General features: G+C 41.9%; 1 protein-coding gene across 1 annotated transcript in view; it reads right to left on the bottom strand.

Annotated features, from left to right (window-relative positions):
* LOC110508578 (protein Wnt-3a) overlaps nucleotides 1-23,580 on the bottom strand; it is a 28,796-nt gene extending 5,216 nt beyond the window's left edge. The window contains exons 1-2 of the mRNA XM_021589179.3: nucleotides 23,094-23,580; nucleotides 8,431-8,669 (exon numbers count right to left, since the gene is read on the bottom strand). Of these exons, the coding sequence (XP_021444854.1) occupies nucleotides 8,431-8,669; nucleotides 23,094-23,188 (334 nt within the window). The 5' untranslated portion in view covers nucleotides 23,189-23,580. The remainder of the gene's footprint in view (nucleotides 1-8,430; nucleotides 8,670-23,093) is intronic.
* Between the last annotated feature and the right edge of the window lie 2,546 nt (nucleotides 23,581-26,126).

Below are 26,126 nucleotides of genomic sequence, written 5' to 3'. Positions count from 1 at the left end.
TGATTTGCCCTGATGAGAAATGTATCAACCCCTACAAACATGTCCATTAAATGTCCATCATAAATGTCCATCAATGTCCATCATAATAATCCAAATTTCCTGTTGCTGAAGGATTATTTTCCTGCTGTAGCAAACCAGCTCAAATTAAGATCCTACATCTACAGTATATGGTTTACATACAGGGCCATACATCTGAAACCATGGCAGTGCAGAGAATGATAAATTGTTACCAATAACTTTGCTGGAATGTACCCATTAATGTATCTCAAAAACCACGTAGGAATTCAGATCAGTGTCTACCGAACGATGATGCTGGCATCTGCGACTTTTCTGTGCTGTCCTGTATAATGCTATATAATACTGTAAATGTCACACATTAACCCTACCAAGGCAAAGATTCAATTTATGTAATCATTAGACCACGCTTGTTCGTGAAACAATGCTCCATCAAGCTACGATCCATACACATTCCATAGACAGTGTCATAGACATCTGCAATGTATGACTATGTTGATTGGCATGCCAATACAGTTCGATTCAATCCAATCTGATCTGCTTGAGCAATCGAGGACAGTCATCTGTCTTGGGTGTGTGTGCGTGTGGTGAGAGAGGGAGGGAGAGAGCAAGCGATAGAGGGAGGGAGGTCTCTGTCTGTCTGACATAGTTTACTGATGACTCATCATCAGAAACTTCCAGGGAGATGAGAGGAAGAGACAGGCCTGACAGGACTATAATTAACAGACTCAATTAAGCTTTTGAAAGGTTAGGAAAATGGCCTCACACTATAAGACTAAGCCGAGAGCGAGAGAGAGAGAGGGGGGGGGGGTTCAGGTGATGTGTCGTACATGTCAAACTATAACCATTTAATATGAGGTGCAATGTTTCACTGAGGTCTCGTTGACGTTCCACTGTCCCTGATTTTTACAGGATCCCTTATGACAGGAAGGATTCCCTGGATATATGTGCTTAGGTCTTGTATGGTCTTGCACAATGACAAGAACAGAAAGACAGCCAGGGAGAGAGGGTAGTCGAAGGGGAAGAGAGCGAGAGGAACAGGGAAAAGGAGAGCAAAAGGATGACGGGAGGGAAAAAGAGAGAAAGAGTGAGAGAGTTGGACAAGAAGAGGAAAAAAGAGAGAGAAAAAGGGAGAGATTTGGGGGGGGGGGAGAAAGAGTGAACAAGTGGGGGGGGGGGGGGGGGTGAGAGTGAGATAAGTAAATGACTATGGGGAGTAGGTACTGTGTGAGCTCCTCCCAGGCTGCAGGTTTGAACCAGTTTGAGGAATAAGGGGCATTAAGAACAATGATGCAACAGAGGTTTACTGGCATCCATTCTCCATCACACCCTCCCTTAGCAGGACTGTACCAAGCACTATTATAGTTTACTCTGGGATGTCGCATCTCAGCATTGAAACGAAAGGCTTCCGCAGGCTTCGGTTCGGCTGGTGCCTAGACGAACTCAGCTAGGCGAACCGAATGAGAGTGCACACACACTCCCTTAAAAGACCTTCGCTTGAAAAACAAGATTCATTTTTATTTCAATTGAAAAAAGTGCCAATGGTACTTTGTCCATCTTGAGACGCTGTAGCCAGTATACACTTCCTCAACATTGTCAGAATTAATCGTAAATAAGTCAAGAAATCGGTCAGTCATTTTGATGTTTTTGCCCGGTAGATGTTATTCGTGCGATTTTTTATTTAACTAAGATGTTTGGTGCTGTATTTCTTAAGTGAAAAAAATGTGCATGAAAACGAGTCGTCTGTCATTGAACGACAACAATCACTTCGTTGAAGAATCCCTACTGTTGACCAATGACCGATGAAGGGGCGTAGGCTTCGGCTACCGAAAGTACTCCAAAAGAAATTGGGGTGTGCACGAACATCATAAAAAAAACGGACCTAATACCAAAACGTGTCACAAAATGTGACCAAAGTGTCGTCATAATATATGCACAAACCGTTTCGGATGGGAAGGATGAAGGATGCGGACCACTTAATTAACAGTCTAGTATAGATTAGTTGAACGTCTATAGTCCAGTTGACATGTTACTGAGAGTTTATTGAGCATTTACAGATGGACTATCCAAAGAAGTGTTACCCAACCTTATCCCCAGTATCTCCAATATCCTTCGCTGCTCCTTGCTCATAATGTTTTGAAATTGTGTGATATATATATGCCGCGGATGGGGAAAACAGAATAAAAACAGAATAAAGGGCTAATCTATTTGCTTGGACCTCATCAGAAAATGTCTTCCGTTGAAACGTACAGATAGGACTTTACAAATGGCAGCGCAGTTGATGTTGACCGTCTTCTTGTTCCGTTACCCTGAAGCAGTCACTAGGTGGTGGCTGGTAGTTGGAGGTATGAATGGTCTAAAGCTTGGGAGGTTGTCTTTTCTATTTGATTATCAGGAAGCCAATAAACCACGGGTCAAACCCTTACGGCTTACTGACACTGATGCCGCGGAGCAAAGAAAGGGGGAGGGAGGAGGGAGAAATGGAGGGATGAGACCAAAAGAAAGGAAAATAAGATCTCTGGGGACAAGATGAGAGAAAGAAGGAGAGACTGAGAAAAAAAAGAACTAGGTCCTGACATCTAGGGGTGGGTGGTGGGTGGGACAGACCAGGGCTTACCTGGAACAGAATGTGCCGGGGGGTGCCCAGCCTAAGTGGACTGATTACTTGTGACCCCCCCTATCATAGTTTGCCGGACCCTGGCATGGCAAGTGGTCCCAACGACCTGCTGGGGGGCTGAATCACCTATTGTGCTGCCACTGTCACACTGCGTTAGCCCCACAATGGCCCCAGATATTTTATATGAATTCTGCCCTCGCCAGTGATTAGTGGGGACCAAGTTAAGTCATAGCAACAGAGAACTATGCGTTGGCCAGACCCCGCATGTCGGCAGACTGGGAAATCCCTATTCAAATGGTTTAATAAAACAATCTAAAGGGCGTGTGAATGGGGAAAAGCGCTTTCTCTCCCGGCTTAATCTCATGGTTGCGGAGATATTGTGCTCCGAGCAGCGCCCAGTGGGGTGCGGGGCTAAGGTCCCCCCATCAACTCCATTTACCACACCCATTCTTTCTTTCTTAGCCAGAGTTAATGATATTATGGTGCGCTAACCTCACCTCCCCCAGCATGGAGAAACATGCACTTTATGAAAAGCAGGGCCCTCTTAGCACATCCTAAACTGTAACACTTTCTCATCCGGAGGTCAGGGGTCATAACCTGAATTCCCTGACTGACCTTTTCACTGCTTGGTTTAGTTGAGGCATTAAGCACCTAGGAGAAGCATATAAAGTGCATCATTTGATACAGAAACAGATGCACCGCCTTTATTTTCCACCTAAGACAGTTTTTTTTTTGTATATCAGTCCATCAATCAAGTAAAAGTATCCTGATTCTCCATCCCTTGTGACTATGGTTGTCGGTGGCACATTATTCTCGAGAGTACTGCAGTACTATAAAGTCCAACTGTGAAGTGACTACCTGAACTATAATTCACAATCGGGACAATACCACATATTATTGCTAATTGTGAGTCCATAGCATCACTTACATGTATTACATAATGGAGACCTAGCCTATCAGAAAGACACTCAATATCTTTCATTATCCATTTAATCCACTGGGGTGACTAACAGTGCATGTTTATACCTGTGAGACTCAGCTTTTGTGTCTGTGTTCGTGTGACTGTCTGTCCTCTCTTGTTGGCCTTCCCTGTTCTAAGCAACTCTATCAGTCACACTAGGTTAGGGTTTGGCTACTTCTCCTACTCCAAGTGCGCCAAACAAGCTCTCCAACGAATGTCCCTGTCCTGTCCTGTCCGACGCACGCATGCACGCACACGCACACACGCACGCTCGCGCGCACACGCGCACACACAAACTGAGAACACCTGCACAGTTTGCCTACCCTTTCATCACAGACAGATTCCAGCGGCACATGTTTTGACACTTTGGTTAATGTAAATTAATGAGTGCTGACGCAGACATAGCCTGGAGGTATGTTAGGCCCTGTGACAAGGGCAGGGCGGGCGGAGAGCGGCGAGAGAGAGAGAGAGAGAGAGAGAGAGAGAGAGAGAGAGAGAGAGAGGAGGGAGAGAAAGAGAGATAGGAGAGGTGAGAGAGAGAGAGAGAGAGAGAGAGAGAGAGGAGGGAGAGAAAGAGAGATAGGAGAGGTTAGAGAGAGAGAGAGGAGGGAGAGAAAGAGAGATAGGAGAGTGAGAGCGTGAGAGAGCGTGAGAGTGAGAGAGCACGAGAGAGTGAGAGAGCGCGGGAGAGAGAGGGAGAGAGAAAGACGAAGAGATCTCAGGAAGAGCCCCCGTTTAACGTGAGGGAGAAAGATAACTGGCTGCCCATAATCTCTGTCATGCTTATCGGTTAGGGATGGTTCCACATGCATTCATGTAAACAAATGATGGAAAACACCAATGAAAACTGTCCCAAAACCCAAATAGACCCGAATACTATGTAGAACGTGTGCATAACAGCACATCTGCATGATACTGTTTGTTTGATGTGTACTGAACAAAAGGAGAGATAGCGTGAGTGAGAAGGTGTGATCGGTACAACAGGTTGTTGCCAGAACCAGCAATAACTCACTCAGTGTTTCAGGGCATTCTATAACCTGTGTGTCTATTCAAATAAGTGTATTCTCTGTCATACACTGAGAGTGCAAAGCGTTTCCATGACATAGACTGACCAGGTGAATCCAGGTGAAAGCTATGATCCCTTATTGATGTCACCTTAAATCCACTTCGATCAGTGTAGATGAAGGGGAGGAGACGGGTTAAAAAATGATTTTCAAGCCTTGAGACAATGAAGACATGGATTGTCTGGCTTGGGGGTGATTGGGCAAGGTTGAGGATGGATGGGCGAGACAAAAGATTGAAGTGCCTTTGAACGGGGTATGATAGTAGGTGCCAGGCGCACCAGTTTGAGTGTGCCAAGAACTGCAACGCTGCAGTTTTTAACGCTCAACAGTTAACGCTCAACAGTTCCATGTGTATATCAAGAATGGTCCACCACCCAAAGCACATCCAGTCAATGTGAAGCATTGGAATCAACATGGGCCAGCATCCCTGTGGAATGCTTTCGACACCTTGTAGAGTCTATGCCCCGACAAATTGAGGCTGTTCCGCGGGTAGAAGGGGGTACAACTCAATATTAGGTAAGATGTTCCCAATGTTTTGTAACCTCAGTGTATAAATCCATTCTAAATCACACATATTTGCCTTCAGTCATCCATTCCCTACCTAAGTGATGCCATATACAGTAGGTTATGTATCTGAAGGAGAACACTTGAGTCCTGCTCTTTCCTCAGCTTTGCCTGGAAGCTGTTCAGGGGGATGCCTGCCAATAAACTGGTTAAGACAAGGGATTGGTGTTAATAGGCTAACTGACAGATAGGTGCAAAGCTTTTGAGGCCTATGGTTCCTTTCAGCCTTTCTCCCAATAAAAAAAAGCCTAAGGAGGAAACAAACACACATCCGTCTGCTCGGCAGACAAACAGAACAGACACTCTAGCCTTGCCGGGGGACAATGGACCCGATGCACAGACAAATACAAGCATCAATCAAAGCAAATGAAATGAGAAACTTCTCCCTTACTAAGCCCTATCAAAAGACCCTGAGCCCCGCCAGTCACTCTCCCCGGGACCCTGACAAAGACACTTAATCCAACCACTTTGACCTCTCACGTTTTTAAGGGCTTCACTGACCTTAATCCAATCAAAATGATTTACTAAAGCCCCCCCCCCCCCCCCCCCCCCAGACCCAAAGAGTAGCCTGGCCTGGCTGCCTCTCTCCCCACCTCCCCTTTCCACCCAGTGCCCCTGCAATTTAGACAAGGAGGGAGAGAAGCCATGGGGGTGATGTGGAGGTATTTACACCACAATGAGGCCAGGGACTGTGAACCCCTATCATTACCCACCTACTTGAGCTCAAGCCTTCTCCATCAATGTAACAACTGGCTCAAGAGTTTATTAAAAGCAATTGCCCCAACTAACCCCACATCCCACTCTAGTAAACATCAGTCTTTTCCAAACCCAGTTGACAGGTTTAGACCCCCCCCCCTCTCTTTTTCCTCTTCCCCCTCTCCTCTCCATTACCCCTCTGTGCTCCTCTCTGCTCATCCCTCTACCCTTGACTACAGGCAACTAATCCCAGGGTCACAGTGCAATAGTGTGGAGACAGAGAATCCACTAGCTTCATGATATCACAGCTGAATAATACAAGGATGAACATTTTTTGAGTAAAATATGGGTGCTTCTTCTTCGGGTTAACTTAATCTCAAATAGAGATGATGGAACAGAAATGAGAAAACGTCATTTTCTGCTTGAATTTAATTGATAAGGTCTGACTTCCTCGCTATGTTACACACCTCACATAGAAGCTGAGGGGAGGGAGAGGGGGAGCCTTGAAGGGGATTCCCTTCCAGAGAAAATTCCAACAAAAGACAACATTCTCCACCCAAAGTGTGTATACACATCATTTCATCTGTTCAAACAGCTCATAGCTGAGTGACTCTCACAAGTCTATTTGAACAAGGATTTTAATTGCATATGATTCTCTCTCTCTCTCTCTCTCTCACACACACACACACACACACACACACACACACACACACACACACACACACACACACACACACACACACACACACACTGACTGAGGCAGGATGGAGTTAAAAGAGTTGTTTGTTTGATCTTTCAACTACCAACATAATATAACAACAACTTACAGCACAATGGTCTTATTCTATCCTCTCAATATCAACACCAGTTGCAGCCCTGATTAAAGTGAGTGGTAGAGTTTTAGTCGAGACAAGGTTAGGTACCGTTTCTCATTTGAAATGCCACGCATTACCAACATTGACAGGCAAGGAAATGATTACCATACACTAGTATTCTTTCAAGAACTTGGGAACAGGCACAGGGAAAACACTCACTGCATGTATTCAAGTCATGCAGGAAAATAATTTGGTTGTCACTTGTATTATACAGCACAGTAATGTTTTTTTCTAATGTAGCAAACGGTTTTAAGACTTGGCTCTCACAGTTAAGACTTGGTTATCACAGTTAAGACTTGGTCCTCACAGTTAAGACTTGGTTCTCACAGTTAAGACTTGGCTCTCACAGTTAAGACTTGGCTCTCACTGTTAAGACTTGGCTCTCACAGTTAAGACTTGGTTCTCACAGTTAAGACTTGGCTCTCACAGGTAAGACTTGGTTCTCACAGTTAAGACTTGGTTCTCAAGTGTTATTAAATGTATATTGTAGGCTGTAGCCGTCCTGTTCCGTGGATGAGTAGCCCAGCAGGAGAAATGCTTTCTCTCAAGATTACCTTGGTCCAAAAAATGGCTAGCTTGCAGTGTGCAGTATGAGCAGTGGTGGAAAAAGTACCCAACTGTCATACTTTTTAATTTTACCCCTTTTTCATGGTATCCAATTGTTGTAGTAGCGACTATCTTGTCTCATCGAAGGTTGAAAGTCATGCATCCTCCGATACACAACCCAACCAAGCCGCACTGCTTCTTAACACAGCCCGCATCCAACCAGGAAGCCAGCCACACCAATGTTTCGGAGGAAACACCGTGGCCACCTTGGTTAGCGCTCCACTGCGCCCGGCCCGCCACAGGAGTCGCTGGTGCGCGATGAGACAAGGACATCCCTACCGACCAAGCCCTCCCTAACCCGGACAACGCTAGGCCAATTGTGCGTCGCCCCACGGACCTCCCGGTCGCGGCCGGTTACAACAGAGCCTGGGCGCGAACCCAGGGACTCTGATGGCACAGCTGGTGCTGCAGTACAGCACCCTTAACCACTGCGCCACCCGGGAGGCCCAACTGTCATACTTGAGTAAAAGTAAAGATACTTCAATTAGAAAGTTAGATAGTAAAAGTAAAAGTAACAGTCACCCAGGGAAATTCTACTTGTCTAAAAGTATTTGGTTTAAAATATACTTAAGTATCAAAAGTAAATGTATAAATGATTTCAAATGCCTTATATTAAGCAAACCAGATGGCACCATTTTCTTGTTTGCACAGAAAGCCACGGGCACACTCCAACATTCAGACATCGTTTACAACGAAGCATGTGTGTTTAGTGAGTCCACCAGATCAGAGGCAGCAGGGATGACCAGGGTTGTTATCTTGATAAGTGTGTGAATTTCACTCTTTTCCTGTCCTCGCAAGCATTCAAAATGTAACAAGTGCTTTTGGGTGTCAAGGAAAATGTAAAAAGTACAATATTTTCTTAAGCAATGTAGTGAAGTAAAAGTAAAAGTCTTCAAAATGATAAATAGTAAAGTACAGATACCCCCCAAAACTACTTCAGTAGTACTTTTAAGTATTTTTTACTTAAGTACTTTACACCACTGTTTATGAGTGTATCCTGTGTTCTCTTATAATTATATTACCATACACTACCTTTGTCCAGCACTGGTCCGAAGATGGCCTTGTCGTTGATGGTGGTACAGTTCCAACGACGGCCCCTGAATTGATGCTGGCACTCCTGGATGCCGATCTTCACCCCTTCTGCCACACTGGGCATGATCTCCACATAGTTCCGGCAGAATCGCAGCTGCTTGGGCACCAGGCCAGGAATGGAGCCGCACAGGATGGGCTGGGAGCCCAGGGACGAGTACTGGTGGCCCACCGCTAGGGACCTGCATGGGGAGAGAGGAGGCAGTGACATGATATACTGACTACTAGTGTGTGTCTTTCTTTGTGTGTATGTTGTGCTTATGTGTGTACGTGCAGTGTGTGTGCATGTGCATGTGTGTGTGTGTGTATCAGATGTTACCATTAAGCATCAATGCCTTATCCCTCTATCTATCCCCTCTGTAGCCACCTGGCGTTTGTGTGGGTTGAAACCGCAGTCCCAGTGCTATACTCCACAAAGGTAACCGCGCCACGAGGAAAGATGAAAGTCCCCCCGTGAACCCAAAGTGGTTCATAGACGTCTAGGTTGACAACTTGGAAACTCCACCTTGTTATTACAGAAAACCACACCTTTTTTTTAAAGTGTCCACATGCTAAACAGGCCCTTGACTTAGGGTAATGAGAGTACAACTGTACATTGAGACTTCAGACGGATGTATTAATTACATATCTATCCATCCATCCATCCCCATTTCTCTTTGAGGACGGATATTCTGGGATGCAACAAGTGCAAACTTGATTGTTCTCTGATAATATCTTTCTCTGTGTGTGTGTGTGTGTGTCTTTCAATTAAGGTGTTAAAACATCACTCGTAACCATGGAAACATGACAACTCTCTCGGTGCTGTGTCATCCCATGTTATGTCATTGTGGTACCTTTGAAGAAGTCTTTTGAGGCAGCATGCTGTAATTGTAATTGTTTGATCTAAAGAACGCACCAGTCAATCTGACTCCAGCCAGTTTGTATTTCCACTGTATTGGACTACTACCGTCAGTGGGAGGGTCGAGAGTGGGAGGATGACAACCCTCCAATGAGGATGAAAGGAAGCATAGTATCCATTCCACAATATAGGTGCTTGGTTGAGATCCAACTGTATTTCACCCATGTATTACAATCTATTAATAAGATACACTCAGACCACACTCATGCACTTCCATATCAAGCTTTTAACATAGAGTATTTTTCCTTCACTCCCCACTCACTGCTCCTCTGCTCTGCTCCTCATAATTCATCACATTGTTTTCATCTAGCCACCATGCATTCATTTCCATTCACCCTCTCCCAGAGTACCACATACAGTTAGGGTTAATTCCATTCCAATTACTATCCATCATTGTCAGCTCAGGTAAATACAACTCATAGAGACAATAGGATTAGATAAACCTCATTCTATGAAGGGGATTGTTATACTAATCCATTCACCATGAATAAAAACGTATTATATTACAACCGCAACATAACCTTTGATCTAATAACTGACTTCCTATTGTCATTGGCAAGGCAACTACTGCATAGTAGCAACAAGTTCCTCATTGGCACTCCAGTCAACAGCTCCTTCTGCAGTAAACTCAGTCCTCACTGAAGCTGCTATTGATGACAGTAATCTGGCGATCCACGTCTGAGTGATTTGGCCATTATGACAGAGACAGAGAGTGCAGTGTTTGTTTGCACAGTGATCTGCTCCAACCTCCAACAGTAGAACAAGGGAATTTTACACTCATCCAAAATAACAGGAGCTGGACAAAAAGAAGATGAAGTACATAGAAAGAAGGGATATCCGCTCACTGTTTTTGACACTCCCAAACGTGGCTCCGACAGTAGGCCTCAAGCCAGAGCAGGTGGGAGCAGGCAGGACTTGTGCAGCTCAATTATCTCACTATCTGTTGACCTGGGCAACGATGTAAAAGAAGTAATCACTCTGTGATCACAACAACGAGATTAACATACAGAGCCAGAGTCTCACCCCAGGCATTTCAAAATTCCACTCTAAAAAAAGAGATGATTTAACCGTATCACTCTACACTGAGAGGTTTACCAGAGACTTCGTAGCGTTGAGATCATCATTAGAACCATCTTACGATGTATCTTTAGTAGCCGAACTGTTTCCCAGAGGCTTCGTTAGTAACGTTTGCCCTTAAAGACGTTTGCACATCTACGAGTGATCCAGACACTTGTAGAGCAGCTAAAGTGCATCGTTAGATGTTTTTTGCCCTTCCACATGACTTTACTCACAGAAGATCTCCGTTAAACATATAATCAAGATGTTTAGGCTAGGCATCTGTCTGACTGTAAGCTCCAATAACTTCAGAACGAAGTTGACTACAAATACAGAGTGCCAAAGTATTTGCAATTACTACAAACAAGTGACAGATAAAATAATGCTTCAAATGAAAACCGAGAAAACTACATTAAAAGATAAATAGGCTACATGGGCCTATATATTTCAATCATATTAAAATCATATTGAGTTTTATTTTTGCCACTAGGCTACTGCCTGTCATTTTTGCCTCAATATGCTTCATGATGTGTGACAAGACATGTGCAATTAGTGCATTATTATTGGGTAAGCATGTTAAGCCGGCTCAATATTTGTAGCCACAGATTATAATACGTCTCTAAGAGCTGATCCGTCGTCAGTACTGTGGAATAATTCTAATGTTAAGGTACGATTTGAGTGGAGAATGCTGATCCGAGAGCAGTGTTGCTTTTCTGTCGATTCTACCAGTGTCGACAAATGGCTAAAGACGCACTTAGCGATCGTTCTCTCTGCAGGCTTGTTCCCGGGAAACACTTAAAAACACTGCCTTGGAAATAACGACGCCACTGGTACGATCATCACAACGCCTAATTAAGTGACATTGCAACTGGAGAACCCGAGACCCAGGTCGTTCCTGAGAGACAGGCTGACCTTGTGTACCAGACGTTTGCGTCGCAAATCAAGTCAACGTAGCAGCTATATTGTTTGCGCTAACAAATGAAGCTGAACTGAATACACCCAGTCTCATGCGTCTGCCTTCAACCTCTTGTCTGTAGCCTACGTACGTCAATGGGTTACCGAGTAAGTGTAGCCATTTAGTACTTTCCAAAGTATATCCCCGAGCAAATGGCGGAGCAATGTGTCATGCTCACTTTAAAGGCTTTCCCATATTATTTTCCTTGGCTCAGAGACATGACTAGACCTCTGGTTAATCATATATGAGAAATACAAAAAAGAAAGACGGGGGGGGGGGGGGGGGGGGGACAGGCTCTAGAAGTGTCTGAGAGGATATCAAGTCCTCACGGCCTGCATGTTGTCTGCGATACATATGAGCGAAAGCAAGCACGCCAGTAAACAAGGAAATTCCTATTCCGAATGGACCTCTCTTTAGCGCTTGTCAATCCGCACCCTGAGGCGCTAAAGCTGAGCCCGGCGGACCTCGCACAACAGAAACCTGAGTCCACATCACAACCCACCGCAGACACTTGCTCCTAATAGCCATAACATGTAGAGCAGGAATGTGATGACTTCTGAACCATGCCAAGTGAAACCAGCCACACAAGTACAGCCCCCCTCCGCAAGTGTGAGCAGATAAGATCTTGTCTGGGAAAGACTGAGGGAGGAAGAAGGGAAAACAAGTGGCACAGCTTTTCATTTGACCTGTAGACGTTCTGTTCTGCCAGGAAGAACCTGTGAATGTCTCTGTGGGTGTTGAGTGAGGTCAGCAGGTGTAAGAAAACAAACACCGGCATGGTTTCAACCTATCCAGCTAGCTACATAGATACTGTACTGCTGTATATGTTTTTATCTCACCATTGTGCTGAGCTTCTTTTTGTATTGCATTATGCTGTTCCCCATGCCTGGTAATATGGTTGTGCTATTTGAGGTGTTACCTGTTGATTCCTGTTTGACCATGTATGAGCTGGCGAAAGCTAGTATTGTATGACTACTGTGTGAGTGTATACTGTAGATGATCAGATCAGAACAGGCCAAACAGACAAACAGAACCTGCCTGGACAATAGACACAGTCATAAGTCTCGGGACGTACAGGAGCGGCGCTAGTCTCAGCACAGAGGGAGTGGGGTGCTCTCGAGGCGCCATTCTGACCAAATCATTAAAAAACAAATGAATAGCTGATATGGCCGACCATAAACGCAAATTAGGCATCATCACTTGGGATGTCAACAGTTAACCGTTAGTTGGTTAACTGCTGAAAATAAATTTGATTGGTCAAGCTTATCGGTCTACAGGTTAATTTGCATAATTTTGTGGAATTAAATGTGTGTATTTTTGTTAGTTCGTCATGTTTCTTATTTATCATATGCGCATCGCATACAAGAGCCTATTGGAAAAACCCTGTCTCGTAGTGAACGCTCACACTGCCCAGCTCCTCAAACATCTGTTCTTATAAACCCAGACTTTGCGAAACCTTTCTACACGCAATTGTGCGCGAAAACTGGGTTTTGGTTTCTAAAAATAGGAGGAACCGACCTTTCTATTGCTACTGGGCCTATTTTACATACATAGATAACTGGGATAATTTTGACCCCAAAAAGAAACTATTGGAAAAAGCAACAATCATAGCAAAATATCAAACTAAATTGTTATCAAAATTACATCATTAGACATGTAAATAATGTTACCTGAAATAAAATATAACCAAAACATTTCATTTCCATATTCTGGAAATCGAAAATATATTTATATATTTTGCTTAATAAATAATGAGCATCTCTTTTCCAAAGTGCAATCCACACTAGTACTAAAAAGCTGATTTACCATAATTTGATAGTAGTATCACTTCGTTTTTTAGAATTTTGAAATAAATATGAATTGTGTCTTATTTATGTGTTAAAAACGGGGCGGTACACCAACATTTGAAATATACTTAATTTTATTGACAAAATGATTCAACCATTGACCCTGAGAGATAATGACCAAAAATAAGGCTTAGTTTTCTTTATTTTACTTACCCCACAGCCAGCATTAGCATCGCTGCTAGTGAAACAATGGGAGTGGTAGGGCCTATGGCAGGATGCTTCAAAAAGCATTCCTAAATCCTTAGTCACTTTAAACCAAATGTTAAACAACTTAAATACCATAACAAGTTGCACATACAGAATATTGGAGGTTAGGAAATCTGGTATTTATATAACATTTTCCATAGAATACATTTTTTTTCAGAGGGTAGCTGCATTACAGTTCTACCAAGTATTTATACCACTGAAATATTGTAAGAGCTATTTTGACCTCAACGAAGCAATACCCTTTGATTTATTCCACAGCCTGAATTCAAAATATGGATTCATCTTCAGAAACAATGTGGAAAGCAGCATTGTTCTTGTTTTGGAAGAATATGTTGAGTGAATAAATTGACAGCATGATGTGACAGCTTGTTTGAGCAGAGTAGAAAAGATTGTTGCGGCGAAATATTGTTACTCATTAAATTTATTTGATTTTCGTTTTAGAAACTGTTGCTCCCAAATGAAAACTTCAGGTCGCACAGCAAAATATTTCATTGTATATGCAATGAAATTGGTCGCACTTTAGAGCCCTGTCTACACCCCATGGCAAAATGTGTAGCATTGCAGGAAATTAACTCAAAAACGTAATTGTTTTCCTCTCCACCATCGAGGGGGGGCCCCTAAAATATTTTCCCCGCCAGGTAGGGGGTCCCCCAAACAAGATTTCACTGAGGGCCCCCTAACGGCTAGGGTTGGCTTTGGTTGAAGGCAGTCTGCATGTTGAGAAGATATAATTAACTGTTTGAACCCTGGAAGTTTAACTTCCTAGCCTATTTACAAGGGATGTCTTACCTTGCTTCAAAGTGACCTAGCCAAAATCCAACCGTAGAAACATTTAGGGGATTATTGTGTAGGCCGTGGCCACTCCGGAAACCTCTTTCTCAAATGGATCCGGACCATGTTCTGCGCATGTGTTATTTTAAGCACCCATTTTTTTTTATATGTAGCCGCTGACACTCCCCCAATCCTGTGACGTTTCTCTCTTTACTCACCCTCTTCTTAACCATGATGATGTCGCCTATGTCTGCCTTATCTTTCTAAACAGCTGAAACAAAATAAAAACCCTGCGGCAATTTGAATTCCACATTCCAAAAAACATATAGCCCATTATGAAGGCTACAACCTTCTCTGTCTGTTGCAATGAATATTGCAGTTGCACAAGCAGGAAGCAGTCCCTACACATTGCAAAAACAGTAATTGTTTTGTGTGATGACGTAGGCTATAGTTGCTGCCATATTGTAGCCACTAGCCACAGTCACTGAAAAAAGAACACTATTACTTTGACTGCCTGTCTACCTCCTGCTGAGCGAATGTTTGCAATGATGATGAAAAAATAACATTACAACACTAATTAGGTGTCACTCCCCACTTGAGTTTTGCATTGGGGTAAAAAACGATCTGTGTCTTAGAAACACACAGGCTCTATTTAGCTTCTCAATGACCATGGAAGTACAGCATGAGTAGGCTACCTACGGTAGCTGTTCCACCTCTGGGCAGCGAAGGTTCTAGGCAGCCAAGCATGTATCCGGACTGGTAACCAGAGTCTGACAGTGGGCAAGTTTGTTCTGCATTTAGCCTAACTCCCCTCCTGAAAAATAACATGAAATCGTGCTTATGCTTAATAGCCTACTCTTCTACGATAGTTTGAACATGTTGACCATGTCTTTTGTGTACAACGTGGAGTTTGTAGGCTACACCAGACGACGGCGTACGTGGCTGATCAACGAGGGGGAAGCAGCAGCTACGTAGTCAGCATTGTGAGCTCAGCTACATAAAACAATCTGGAAGGAGGGGGAGACGGTACGGAGTGGGCAGCAGCTATGTAACAAAAATCCCGCACATGCGCAGAAGTCTCAGTAACTTTAGCTATGGCAAATCGGGTTCCCGAAAATCTGGAACCCCACTCTGTATTTTATAAAGACTTCCTGACATGCCATTGAAGGCAACTTTTCTCTCATGTTCTATTGGTTTTCATATCAACGTTTTTTCTTTGCCCAGAAGCCAAAGTCACAATCTTAATCATTTTAGCAACTCGTCCGAGTTGCATCTTTAGACTTCACCTCTTTCAATGTTTCTAATGTAGATTTTCACCTCTGTCACATGAAACCACTCGTATCAGTTGAGCTTTAGAATGGTGTATTTCCGATAATTGCGTTTTGGTCCAAGGCCATGCAGGGGGCCCCTCAAGGGGGTATGGCGACAGACACAGCTGCACATTGCTTTATAAAATAACCAACACCAGCTCAGACAAATTCCAGGATTTGATTAAATGATATTATATATGATATAATATTTATCCATTTTGCCATGATTCATAGTGTTAAATAATGTTTTTTCTTTATTTCTATTTGTTTTGTATCTGCAAGAACAGGGGGCCCTTTACAGGGCCCCTATAGGTGTGTGGGCCCTAGGGCGGTTAGACCCATGGCCCTCACGCTGGCTCTGCTTCTGAGGACGTCCTATACAGGCTGAGTGATTCAGGTCACCTCTATTACTGTTAGGAAGTAGGAGGAGAGGAAGTGGGGAAAGCTTCAGTCATAGGATTTATGGATTTATTACAGAGGTAGACTATGGAGTACATGGTGTTATTGAGTACTAACAAATACATATTTTACATGCTGTACAACTGCATTTAAGATATATGGAGTTTGTGGTCTTAAGTTGAATGCAAAATGTTTTCATTTATTAGTAAATTGTTCCTCCTTGAAATTCATAGATCTAATTTCTAATGTGAACTAAATTCCTCTCTCTGTTCCTGTCTCTATAATATAATATGTTGTCTACCAGCCTGGTCTCAGAGCAAAACATATTATATTTGACAAAAATCTGTGCTACTCCATTTAGTGTTACTATATCTGTACTACTCCATATGTTACTTTACATTAGGTTACATTATTTGATCTGTTTAGTATGATATATTATGTTCGATAAGACAGTAGGTTAGAAACAAAAGTGCAGTGCTTGGTTTGGGTTGCTGGGTGGGTGTATAATGCAAACTTCTAGGAACCCAAAGGTAGGGTGTTCAAACCTCATCACAGACAACGCAAACTTCTAGCAACCCAAAGGTTGCGTGTTCGAACCTCATCACAGAAAACATTAACATTTTGGCTAATGTAATGTAACATAACGTAAAGTAACAGATCATACTAAATGGAGGGGCACAGATTTTTGTCAAATATAATTTGTTTTGCTCTGAGACCAGGTTATGTATACTGCCAGCAGCACCATATCACCAAGTACAATTCTGGGTATGTGTGAATGAGCTTAGCGAATAAAAGGGATTCTGATTACAAAGGTTATTTCTATTTTCTTATTGGTAAAGAATGAATCATGTGTCTTATACCAGATTCCTTTACTGTTCCTTACAACTTGCCACTGAGAAGACAAAAACATTTCCTCTAGGTGATACACAAACTCAAACAAAACCAAGACGATTGAGGATTCATCGAAACCTTGCCTGTGTCATCTCCATAAACAGTAGCTGCGTGTTATCACCAGAAATACACACACAAGAGAAAATAATAGATATCATGTTTGATTCTAGTCTCAGTCAGTATAGATCTTTCCACCTCTCATTTAAGTGTATCCAGACTAGGTTTAATGCATATTTCAGCAAGCCCAAGCAGGGTACCGTAGAATTACCACTTTACTCTTGCAGGCCCTGGGGCTTTGGAGCCGACTTTGACATCAAGAGAGCACGTTTGGGAAAAGGAATGTGCGGCAAGCTTTCACCTCCAGGTATTTATCTTTTAAGGTGGGGTGGTGTGTGTGTGTGTGTGTGTGGTGTGTGTGTGTGGTGTGTGTGTGTGTGGTGTGTGTGTGTGTGTGTGTGGGGGGGGGGGGGGGGGGGGGTGCAGTCAGGCTGAGCCATGACAGGTCGAGGAGTTAGAGAGACATGAACCTGTGCCTGTGTTGGTCGAGACCCACATCCTCAGCCAATCCTCCGCCAATCCTCCACCAATCCTCAACCAATCCTCCACCATTGTACATTCTAACCATTCTAACTCCAAGCAACGTTCAGGCACCAGCTTCTGCCAACAAACCTGCACAAAGCGACTTTTCATCATAATAATATCTGTCAGTTCTTGGATGATTGACAGTTATTTGCAAAAGTAAAGACACGTTTAGTGAGAGGAGTTAAAAGGCACTTAATGTTCAACAGCAAGGTCTTAAGTAAAAAATTGGGTTAACCCTTCTGTTGTGTTCGTTTCTTGTTAATTAATTCTGTGTTCCTGGTCTAAAATAACTGCCCCATTACAGCTGATTATAAATCCATATTAATACATATATTATCACCTAATGTTGTGTTAGATCTTTTTATCAACTTAAGTTTTTGTGAACTTCTATTTGCTATTTGCCTCATTGACCTGAGCTCATACAACTAAATTTTGAGTAAAAAAAAGCATAACGTATGGATTATTTTGACTATAACAAATACTCAGATGAAACATATTGTGTTATTTATCACAGACTACTTCGTGTCAAAGTTTAGCAAGGACTCTCTTCTCCTCACCAGTGTCATGATCAAAGATATGACCAAGAGCCTCACATACAGTATATAGTTTGGTCATTGTGCTGCCACAGAATGAATTGTGAGCAAGGCCTCAAAAAGCTTCATGTACCAGAGCTGTGAGAAAAGTTCTATATTATTGAAACAATGTTGCGATTTATTGTGAGAATGCCAACAGGTGTGGTTCCTGTGGGGGAAAGATTCTATTGGGGAAAGGTTCCAATGGGGGTTGCCATGGAAGCCAAGAAGGAGAGTGAAGTGTGTGTGTGCGTGCGTGTGTGTGTGTGTGTGTGTCTGTGTTTTTGTGTGTGTGTGTGTGTGTGTGTGTGTGTGTGTGTGCTCAAACACACATGGATGTGGGGGTCTGGGAGACGAAGTGTGTCCATCTGATGAATGGGCAGGTGCCTGAACTCAATTTTATACACTAATTGTATTCTCACCCATTCATTTCTAATGACCGGTCAATTTTGTCATGGAACCTCATGGAACCGTATGACAATCAGATTAATTGAACTACATTTTTCAGAGAGAAAACTTGTAAATCAGTCCAATTCGACCGGAACACAGCAGGAGGGTTAGGTTACAGTACCATGAAACACAAGCCTATATTTTAGCTTCTTATCTCACTCTTTAGTGATGTATCTAGTTTCCATTAAGCCAGAATGAATCAAAACGCAATATAACATATGCAGAGTTCAATGGTGACTTCACTTCAGCTCCTTATAGCCTGGTGCTGCAGATTCAGCCGAGCGTTGTTTGTATTGGTAGGGGTGACACAATAAGCCCAGCGAACGCTCAGCGGCGTCTTTGGACACGCTCGCCTCTGTTTTGCTTTCGTCGTTGCACTCTTGCCCAGATTGAATCAGTGCTCTGACCCACCCACCAATAGCAAATCATAGACACACAAGTTGATGACTTTATTTTGGTGCCAGAGGCTGTTTGCTGTGACCAAATGGAAGCCTGCCATCCTCTGTCAGTCTTCATGACTGGTTCTGGTGTTTTGATACAATCTTGGCCCCACAAAAAAAGAAATTCACAAGACAGCTCTTTTATGATCGAAAAAGAGAGGGTGAAAGACTTTGTACTGTGGCTTGTACATAACTCTGTCACTTTGATTCTGGTGGAACTCAGGGAACAACCCTCCCTGTCAGCATTGTATTAGACCAGTGTTTCCCAAACCTCTCCTTGAGTAGCCACAGCTAGTTCTACTTACAGCGCCTTCAGAAAAGAATCACACCCTTGGACATTTTCCACATTTTGTTGTGTTACAGCCTCAATGCAAAATGGATTATATTGAGATTTTGTGTCACTGGCCTACACACAATAATAATGTCAAATAATACTCATAATATTGTTTAAAATTATTTTTAAATGACTACCTCATCTGTGTACCCCACACATGCAATTAATTATCTGTAAGGTCCCTCAGTTGAACAGTGAATTTCAAACACAGATCTGACCACAAAGACCAGGGTGATTTTCCAATACCTCGCAAAGAAGGGCACCTATAGAAACAAGGAGACATCGAATATCCCTTTGAGCCTGGTGAAGTTATTAATTACACTTTGGATGATGTATCAGTACACCCCAGTCACTACAAAGATACAGGTGTCCTTCCTAACAGTTGCTGGAGAGGAAGGAAACCACTCAGGGATTTCACCATGAGCCCAATGGGACTTTAAAACAGTTACAGAGTTTAATGGCTGTGATAAGAGAAAACTGAGGATGGATCAACAACATTGTAGTTACTCCACAATACTAACCCCATTCACAGTGAAAAGAAGGAAGCCTGTACAGAATACAAATATTCCAAAACATGCATACTTTTTGCAACAAGGCATTAAAGTGATACTGCAAAAAATTGGCAAAGCAATTAACTTTTTGTCCTGAATACAAAGTATTATGTTTGAGGCAAATCCAATACAACACATTACTGAGTACCACTCTTCATATCTTCAAGCATAATTGTGTCTGCATCATGTTATGGGTATGCTTGTAATCTTTTAATGATAAAAAATAAACGGAATGGAGATAAGCACATGCAAAATCCTATCGGAAAAGTCTGCTTTCCACCAAACACTGGGTGATGAATTAACCTTTCAGCAGGACAATAACCTAAAACACAAGGTCAAATCTACACTGGTGTTCTTTGCAAAGAAGACCATGAATGTTCCTGAGTGTCTGAGTTACAGTTTTGACTGAAATATACTTGAAAATATATGGCAAGACCTGAAAATGGTTGTCTAGCAACGATCATCAACCAGCTTGAAAAATGTTGATAAGAATAATGGGCAAATGTTGCACAATCCATGTGTGGAAAGTTCTTAGAGACTTACCCAGATAGACTTATAGCTGTAATCACTGCCAAAGGTGATTCTACAAAGTATTGACTCAGGGGTGTGAATACTTATGCAAATGAGATATTTCTGAATTTCATTTTCAATAAATATGCAAACATTTCTAAAAATATGTTTTCACTATGCCATTATTGTCTGTAGATGGGTGTGAAAAAAAAAAACAATTTCATCCCATTTTAATTCAGTCTGTAACACAACAAAATATGGAATAAGTAAAATGGTGTAATTACTTTCTGAAGGCACAGTAAAGGCCCAGTGCAATCAAAAACTTGATTTCCTGTGTTTTATAATATATTTCCACAACATGACGTTGGAATAATATTGTGAAATGGTGCAATTATGATAATTCCCTTTAGTGTAAGAACTGTTTGAAAATACATTTCTGCCTGTATTGGTGGAATTTTGTGTTGGCCTTCCATGGTGACATCACCATTTTTTGAACCTTTATTTAACTAGGCAAGTCAGTTAAGAACAAATTCTTATTTTCAATGACGGCCTAGGAACAGTGGATTAACTGCCTGTTCAGGGGCAGAATGACAGATTTGTACCTTGTCAGCTCAGGGATTCGAACTTGCAACCTTTCGGTTACTAGTCCAATGCTCTAAACGGTTGATCAAAACAGTTGATCAATGGCTTGATGATTATCACCAGTTGAATCGGGTACTGGTACTGGTATAGATCAAATAGGGGAACGTCTGGGGGATACTCAAAGAGAGGTTTGCGAAAAACAGAAGTAGACCATTAGATTTCTCCCCACAGAATGAACCCATCCTGATTTTGGCCAGTCTTTCCCAGCCCTGGGTCTAAGAGTAGGAGTGCTGATCTAGGACTAGAGAGCCCACCACTGTTTATGATGGATTTCTGTCCAGCTGAGCATGTAATTAGATTCTCATCAGTATTACCACCAGGAGACCTATTAGCTGAAATAAGTGCAGGACACAGCATCTTTAATATTTCATTATAAAATATTGATTTGTTGAAGGATGCGGTGTGTGATTGGTGAAATGCAAACCTGTAGAGAATTTCTTGGGACTGAGGATCTCTGATCTAGGACTGTGTCTATTCTGTAGCATTCCCTATCCTCTGGCTCTAATGCCTCTGAGCTGCAGAATCCGACAAATGTCTGCCCTCTCAAGGGAAGATGAGTTGTTCAACAAGAGGGTTCCACAAGCCTTTCTATGAAATCCATCCTCAAGATGAGTGAATGGAATTCACATGCATCCAATTTCCTATCCTCCAACTGCACCTTTCCATTATTTGTTCTTTCTCAGTTTGATCAGCTGACTCTAACAGTCCACCTAATGCCCAGTTGGGTCAAATCCCACTCTTTTCTTTCATCAATTGTTTTTCTCTCAACAGAAATCAATCATTTATCAATTAAAGCTCCTCTAATGGCCTGTCAGCCAATCTACGTCAATTCCAAATGTGACTTCAATCGTGATAATATTATACCATGCAGTAGGCCTACTCGATAGTCAATAACTTAGAAAACAGTTCATATTTTGTCAAGAGATGACAACGGACAGCTCTTACCTTTCAAATAAAACATTAGGTCAACGATGGATTACTTAGAATCAAAAGAAAATTGCAGTTGAAAATCTCCCACCCTAATTACCACAATCTGGGAATGGGCAATTGGGTTTCATTCATTTTTCAACTGGCCCCCAACTCAAGGCTTGAAGGCATCCCTCATTCTCCTAAGGCCTACTGCTTAACACAATAAGACGTCAAAGGGAATTTGACTGTTTGGGAAATGATCAACATCAGTGCCATAAGAAGACCAATAAATGGTATTTGATTATTTGGCTATGGAGACCAAATAAAACTGTAGTGAATCAGTGGCTGAGGCTATTTCCAAATGATTGTAGTATAGCCTCTATCTCATGGGTTTACACAACTGCATTGAATAACATAACTGATAGGCCAATTTCAATTGAATACTTGGGAAATAATCAATATTCTTAATAGTGGAATCTGTTTATTACATTTGTGTATAAAGGATTCATTACATGATATCGAAAAAAATCATTGAGATTACTAGGAAATGTACATTTTGCGTATACATTTTCTAATTAAAGTAATAATGGGAAGGAAAGTAAACTGCACGTATTTTGTTGAATTATGATTCCACATTATTCTTCTTCTTTTTTTTTTTTTAGATATTAGTCTCATTAAAATAATAACATCATTCATTTTGGTTCCCCAAAAAATTTTACCTTTCCCTTTTCCCACTGCCTCTCTCATAAACGAATGTGTTCTGCACCTGCCATTAGGCCAATGTCTGTCATCGAATATTGAATCAAGCAGAACGGAGCATGACCCCCTTTTTAAGTTAATCAAATCATGCTGAAACTAGTTTGCACAAAAAAAATGTTTCACTCTGCATAACCAGTCTGCGTCGGTATTATACCCTTGTTTCCGCAGTGTGCACTTTGAAATCAATAGTGTCATTGACTCAAGTGCATTTTTTTTCCTTCATACAATTTCACTTGACTAGCTTTGTAACCCATCTTCACGATTCCGTCTCAGCTTGTTAACGTCGATACCAACTGTCCGTTGACAGGGTCAATTAGACCGGTATGATGGGCTACAACTTAATTGCCAGGATGCCCAGTGTTGGAAACCACATGCTGATATTAGCCTATCCTTTCAAAGAAACGAACTGAAAGCAACAATGAATTAACATAAAGTACTGTATATTGTTGAAATAACAGGTAGGCATAACAATCATATGATATTACAGAATTTAAGTTAAAAGTAGAGTGAAATGTAAACTTACCACCAGATAGGGTAACTTGGTATGGCATGCGTAAGCCCACAAAGAAACAGGAAACATCCAAGGTATATCATCCTTAAAAAAGTTTCGCTAAACATCTTCACCAGATACACGCGCGCACATACGCGCACACTCGTTTTTCAATGAGAGAAAAAACGAACAATCTGCGGTGCTTACCAAAATGTCTCACCTTGTCCTAAAACTAGTGCTAGGTTAGAGAAACAGTATTTTGCGACTAGTCATGGCAGAACACAGGAGCCAAATATTAAAAGTTAAAACCAGCTTGCTTTTAGGACCCAATCAGCAGGTACTGCCAAAGGGGAAATTCTGGTGAGCGCTGTTCGTTCCCTTGCGCGCGCTCTTTGCCTGAGTCAGTTAGGCTGAACGCAAACACAAGAATGAGCCCATTTTAAGAAGATAATGTTTTAGTGCTCATTAAGACGTGGTCGCATTGGCATGCTGTGTGTGATATATAATGTTGTTTAAAGGAGAAGAGGGAGGGTCCGAGGTCTTTTAAATAGACATGGAACCCCCGTGGATTGGGTAGCTATAACAACCTGTCCGGATTTCACTCCCTGGTTTGAAGCTGCTAAAATGCAGAAATAAATATGTGTGAATTGCTTGAGCCCCGCTATTCAGTTTTCTAATCCTTCATTTGTCCCCTGTATGTCATTATGGATGCATCTACATACACCTGAGAAGTTGTTTTGTAAGTGATGAGCTGAGTACTAAAAACGTGGATTTTAACTTGCAGATGTGGTTATATCATTACTCCCAAATTAGTACCTCAAACCATATTTGCATGATCCTTAGAATGTTCCTTATACTATTATACCCATTCAGATATATATAGAAAAAAAGATGTAACGAATTTGGGTTATTTTTGAAAGATGGAACATGTAATTATTTCCGTCAATTATCCATTTTATGTGACTATATTTTGTCATTTTCTGCAGCATTTGACAGCATAACTTACTTTTTACACATTGTGATATCCGTTGAAATTGCGATGTTAGGGTTGCTTGAAAGCTTTTGGTTCTTATCGATTCACTCTCACATAATTAATGCCGTTTATCTCATTTATCATGACAAAAGTTTTGGCCTATAAGAGAGAAATGCATGTCGGTTGTACAAATAGTATCATCAAATATCTACAAATAAGGAACCACCTAATCTGGAATCGAATAGTGTTCACTTTACAGAATATAATATAATTTGTACTATTGGCGAGATAAACCATACTTTAAAAAAAATGAATTGTCCATACACATATGTCGGGCTATCCATGTACTTCATGTCTTTGCAGCATGAAGTACATATGGTTGCCTGTCCCTAGCTGTGCTGAGTTTAAATGACATGGTGTTGTACTTCCTCTCTCTCAATGTCAAGTGGCTGTTGATATGTGATCTAATAGGAAGTGGACTAGTCCTCATTCCCCATTGATATGCACTCACTGATGCATATCTTCGTTCTAACTATATTCTTGCGGTGATTGTTTAAATTAATAGCTTACCATAGACCTATAGTTGCACGGACTGTCATGTTAAAGTAAACTCACACTGAAATAAGCTTTGAATTGACGAGAAAGGGGAACCAAGTTGTAGTAGGCAACAACTACTAAAATGCCAAGCAAATGGATTATACTCAAATCCAGTCACCCATTTAAATTATATATTTCCTGCAGCAGTTTTATCCCGTTATACACATTTTCTATACCCAATAAACAAACGGACATTTTTAAAACCCTAATAAGATACACATTTTTTTTGTGAATCCAACATTAATGAATTAAATGACGGACTTCATTCTTGTTCATCAATACGTTTTTTTATGGATGGGTTGCCTTATGTTGGTTAATATAATGTGATACACAATCACATTCATCAATCAGTCGATTCACGAATTTATTAACTCCACCCCTCACTCACTCATAAATGTATTTCATTCTCATTTCAAAAGCCTCCAAACCGCGAGCCATCAGAAGTAGGATGAGAGCCGTCTGAAGAGGCACTACCCCTAGCTACGTTACATTCTCAGCGTGAAACATTTGGTTCTAGCGCCATCTTGTGGACATTGAGCGTGCTATGAACTCAGTGCATTTTTATAAGGAGCAGGAGTGGCACAACCACTCAGCCGACAAGACCAGGGGACCAAACGGATCAACAGCTGTTATCAGGAAGATAACGTCACTGTAGTAGGACCTCGAGATATGTTTAGAACGGGCTGCAGAAACGTTCGTCTTCTCAATGATTGCTCTTGTACCATCCTAAACTGTCTGTATCCGGTACACTACAGTTGACCACTTGATTGACATAGAATGCTTTGCGGTTCAGTTCTGATGAGCCAAGGGGGTCTTGTTGATAGACAAGACAATAGGTCACAATTTCTCCACAGGAAAGTGATTCCTTCCTTTACCACTATGTGTCAAGACAAAATGAGTTGTGTTGAAAATTGTCGTTCTTGTTCTTGGTGAGTCATATTTAACCATGAACACGCGATTAAACACCAGATTTCAGACACTTTGAAATACATCTATAAATAGTCTCTCTTGAAACCTCGTTTGAAGCCAAGGTGTTCAGCGGCTGCAGCTAGAGAGGGCTACAGGTGCAGAGAGAACCAGGTGCCAAACCTGCCTCGGATAGAAGGGAAAATCTGGAAGCAGGCAGAAGGAAGGGGGTACTGACCATATGTCAATGGGTACTGGCAGGGAGGAAGTGTGAACGGTGCCTTTTTTCCAACTGCTGTCAGCATTGGCATGCGGTCTAAGTCAGGGGTGGTGAGGAAAACACATGTCTTCTCAGTTTACAGTAATAGCATGGCATGTCATGTGAATGTCTGTGCAGTGTAACTGCCCAGCCTGGAGGTGACGATCACACCATTTATATTGCATGAAGTCTGTGTGATATGATTTTGCCATTATTAGTCTTTATGAATCAGCTTGCCTATACAAGCACAGCTGAATGTCAGATTGACGTCGTGGTTGAAGTGTTGGAGCCCTCCAAGTCCTAGCTGCCTCTCAGGTTTACTAGAGAATGA

This window comes from Oncorhynchus mykiss, chromosome 28, assembly GCF_057628025.1.
Source record: "Oncorhynchus mykiss isolate SJ-2025 chromosome 28, ASM5762802v1, whole genome shotgun sequence".
Classification (NCBI taxonomy): Eukaryota; Metazoa; Chordata; class Actinopteri; order Salmoniformes; family Salmonidae; genus Oncorhynchus; species Oncorhynchus mykiss.
This window is presented reverse-complemented; position numbering and strand designations above follow the sequence as displayed.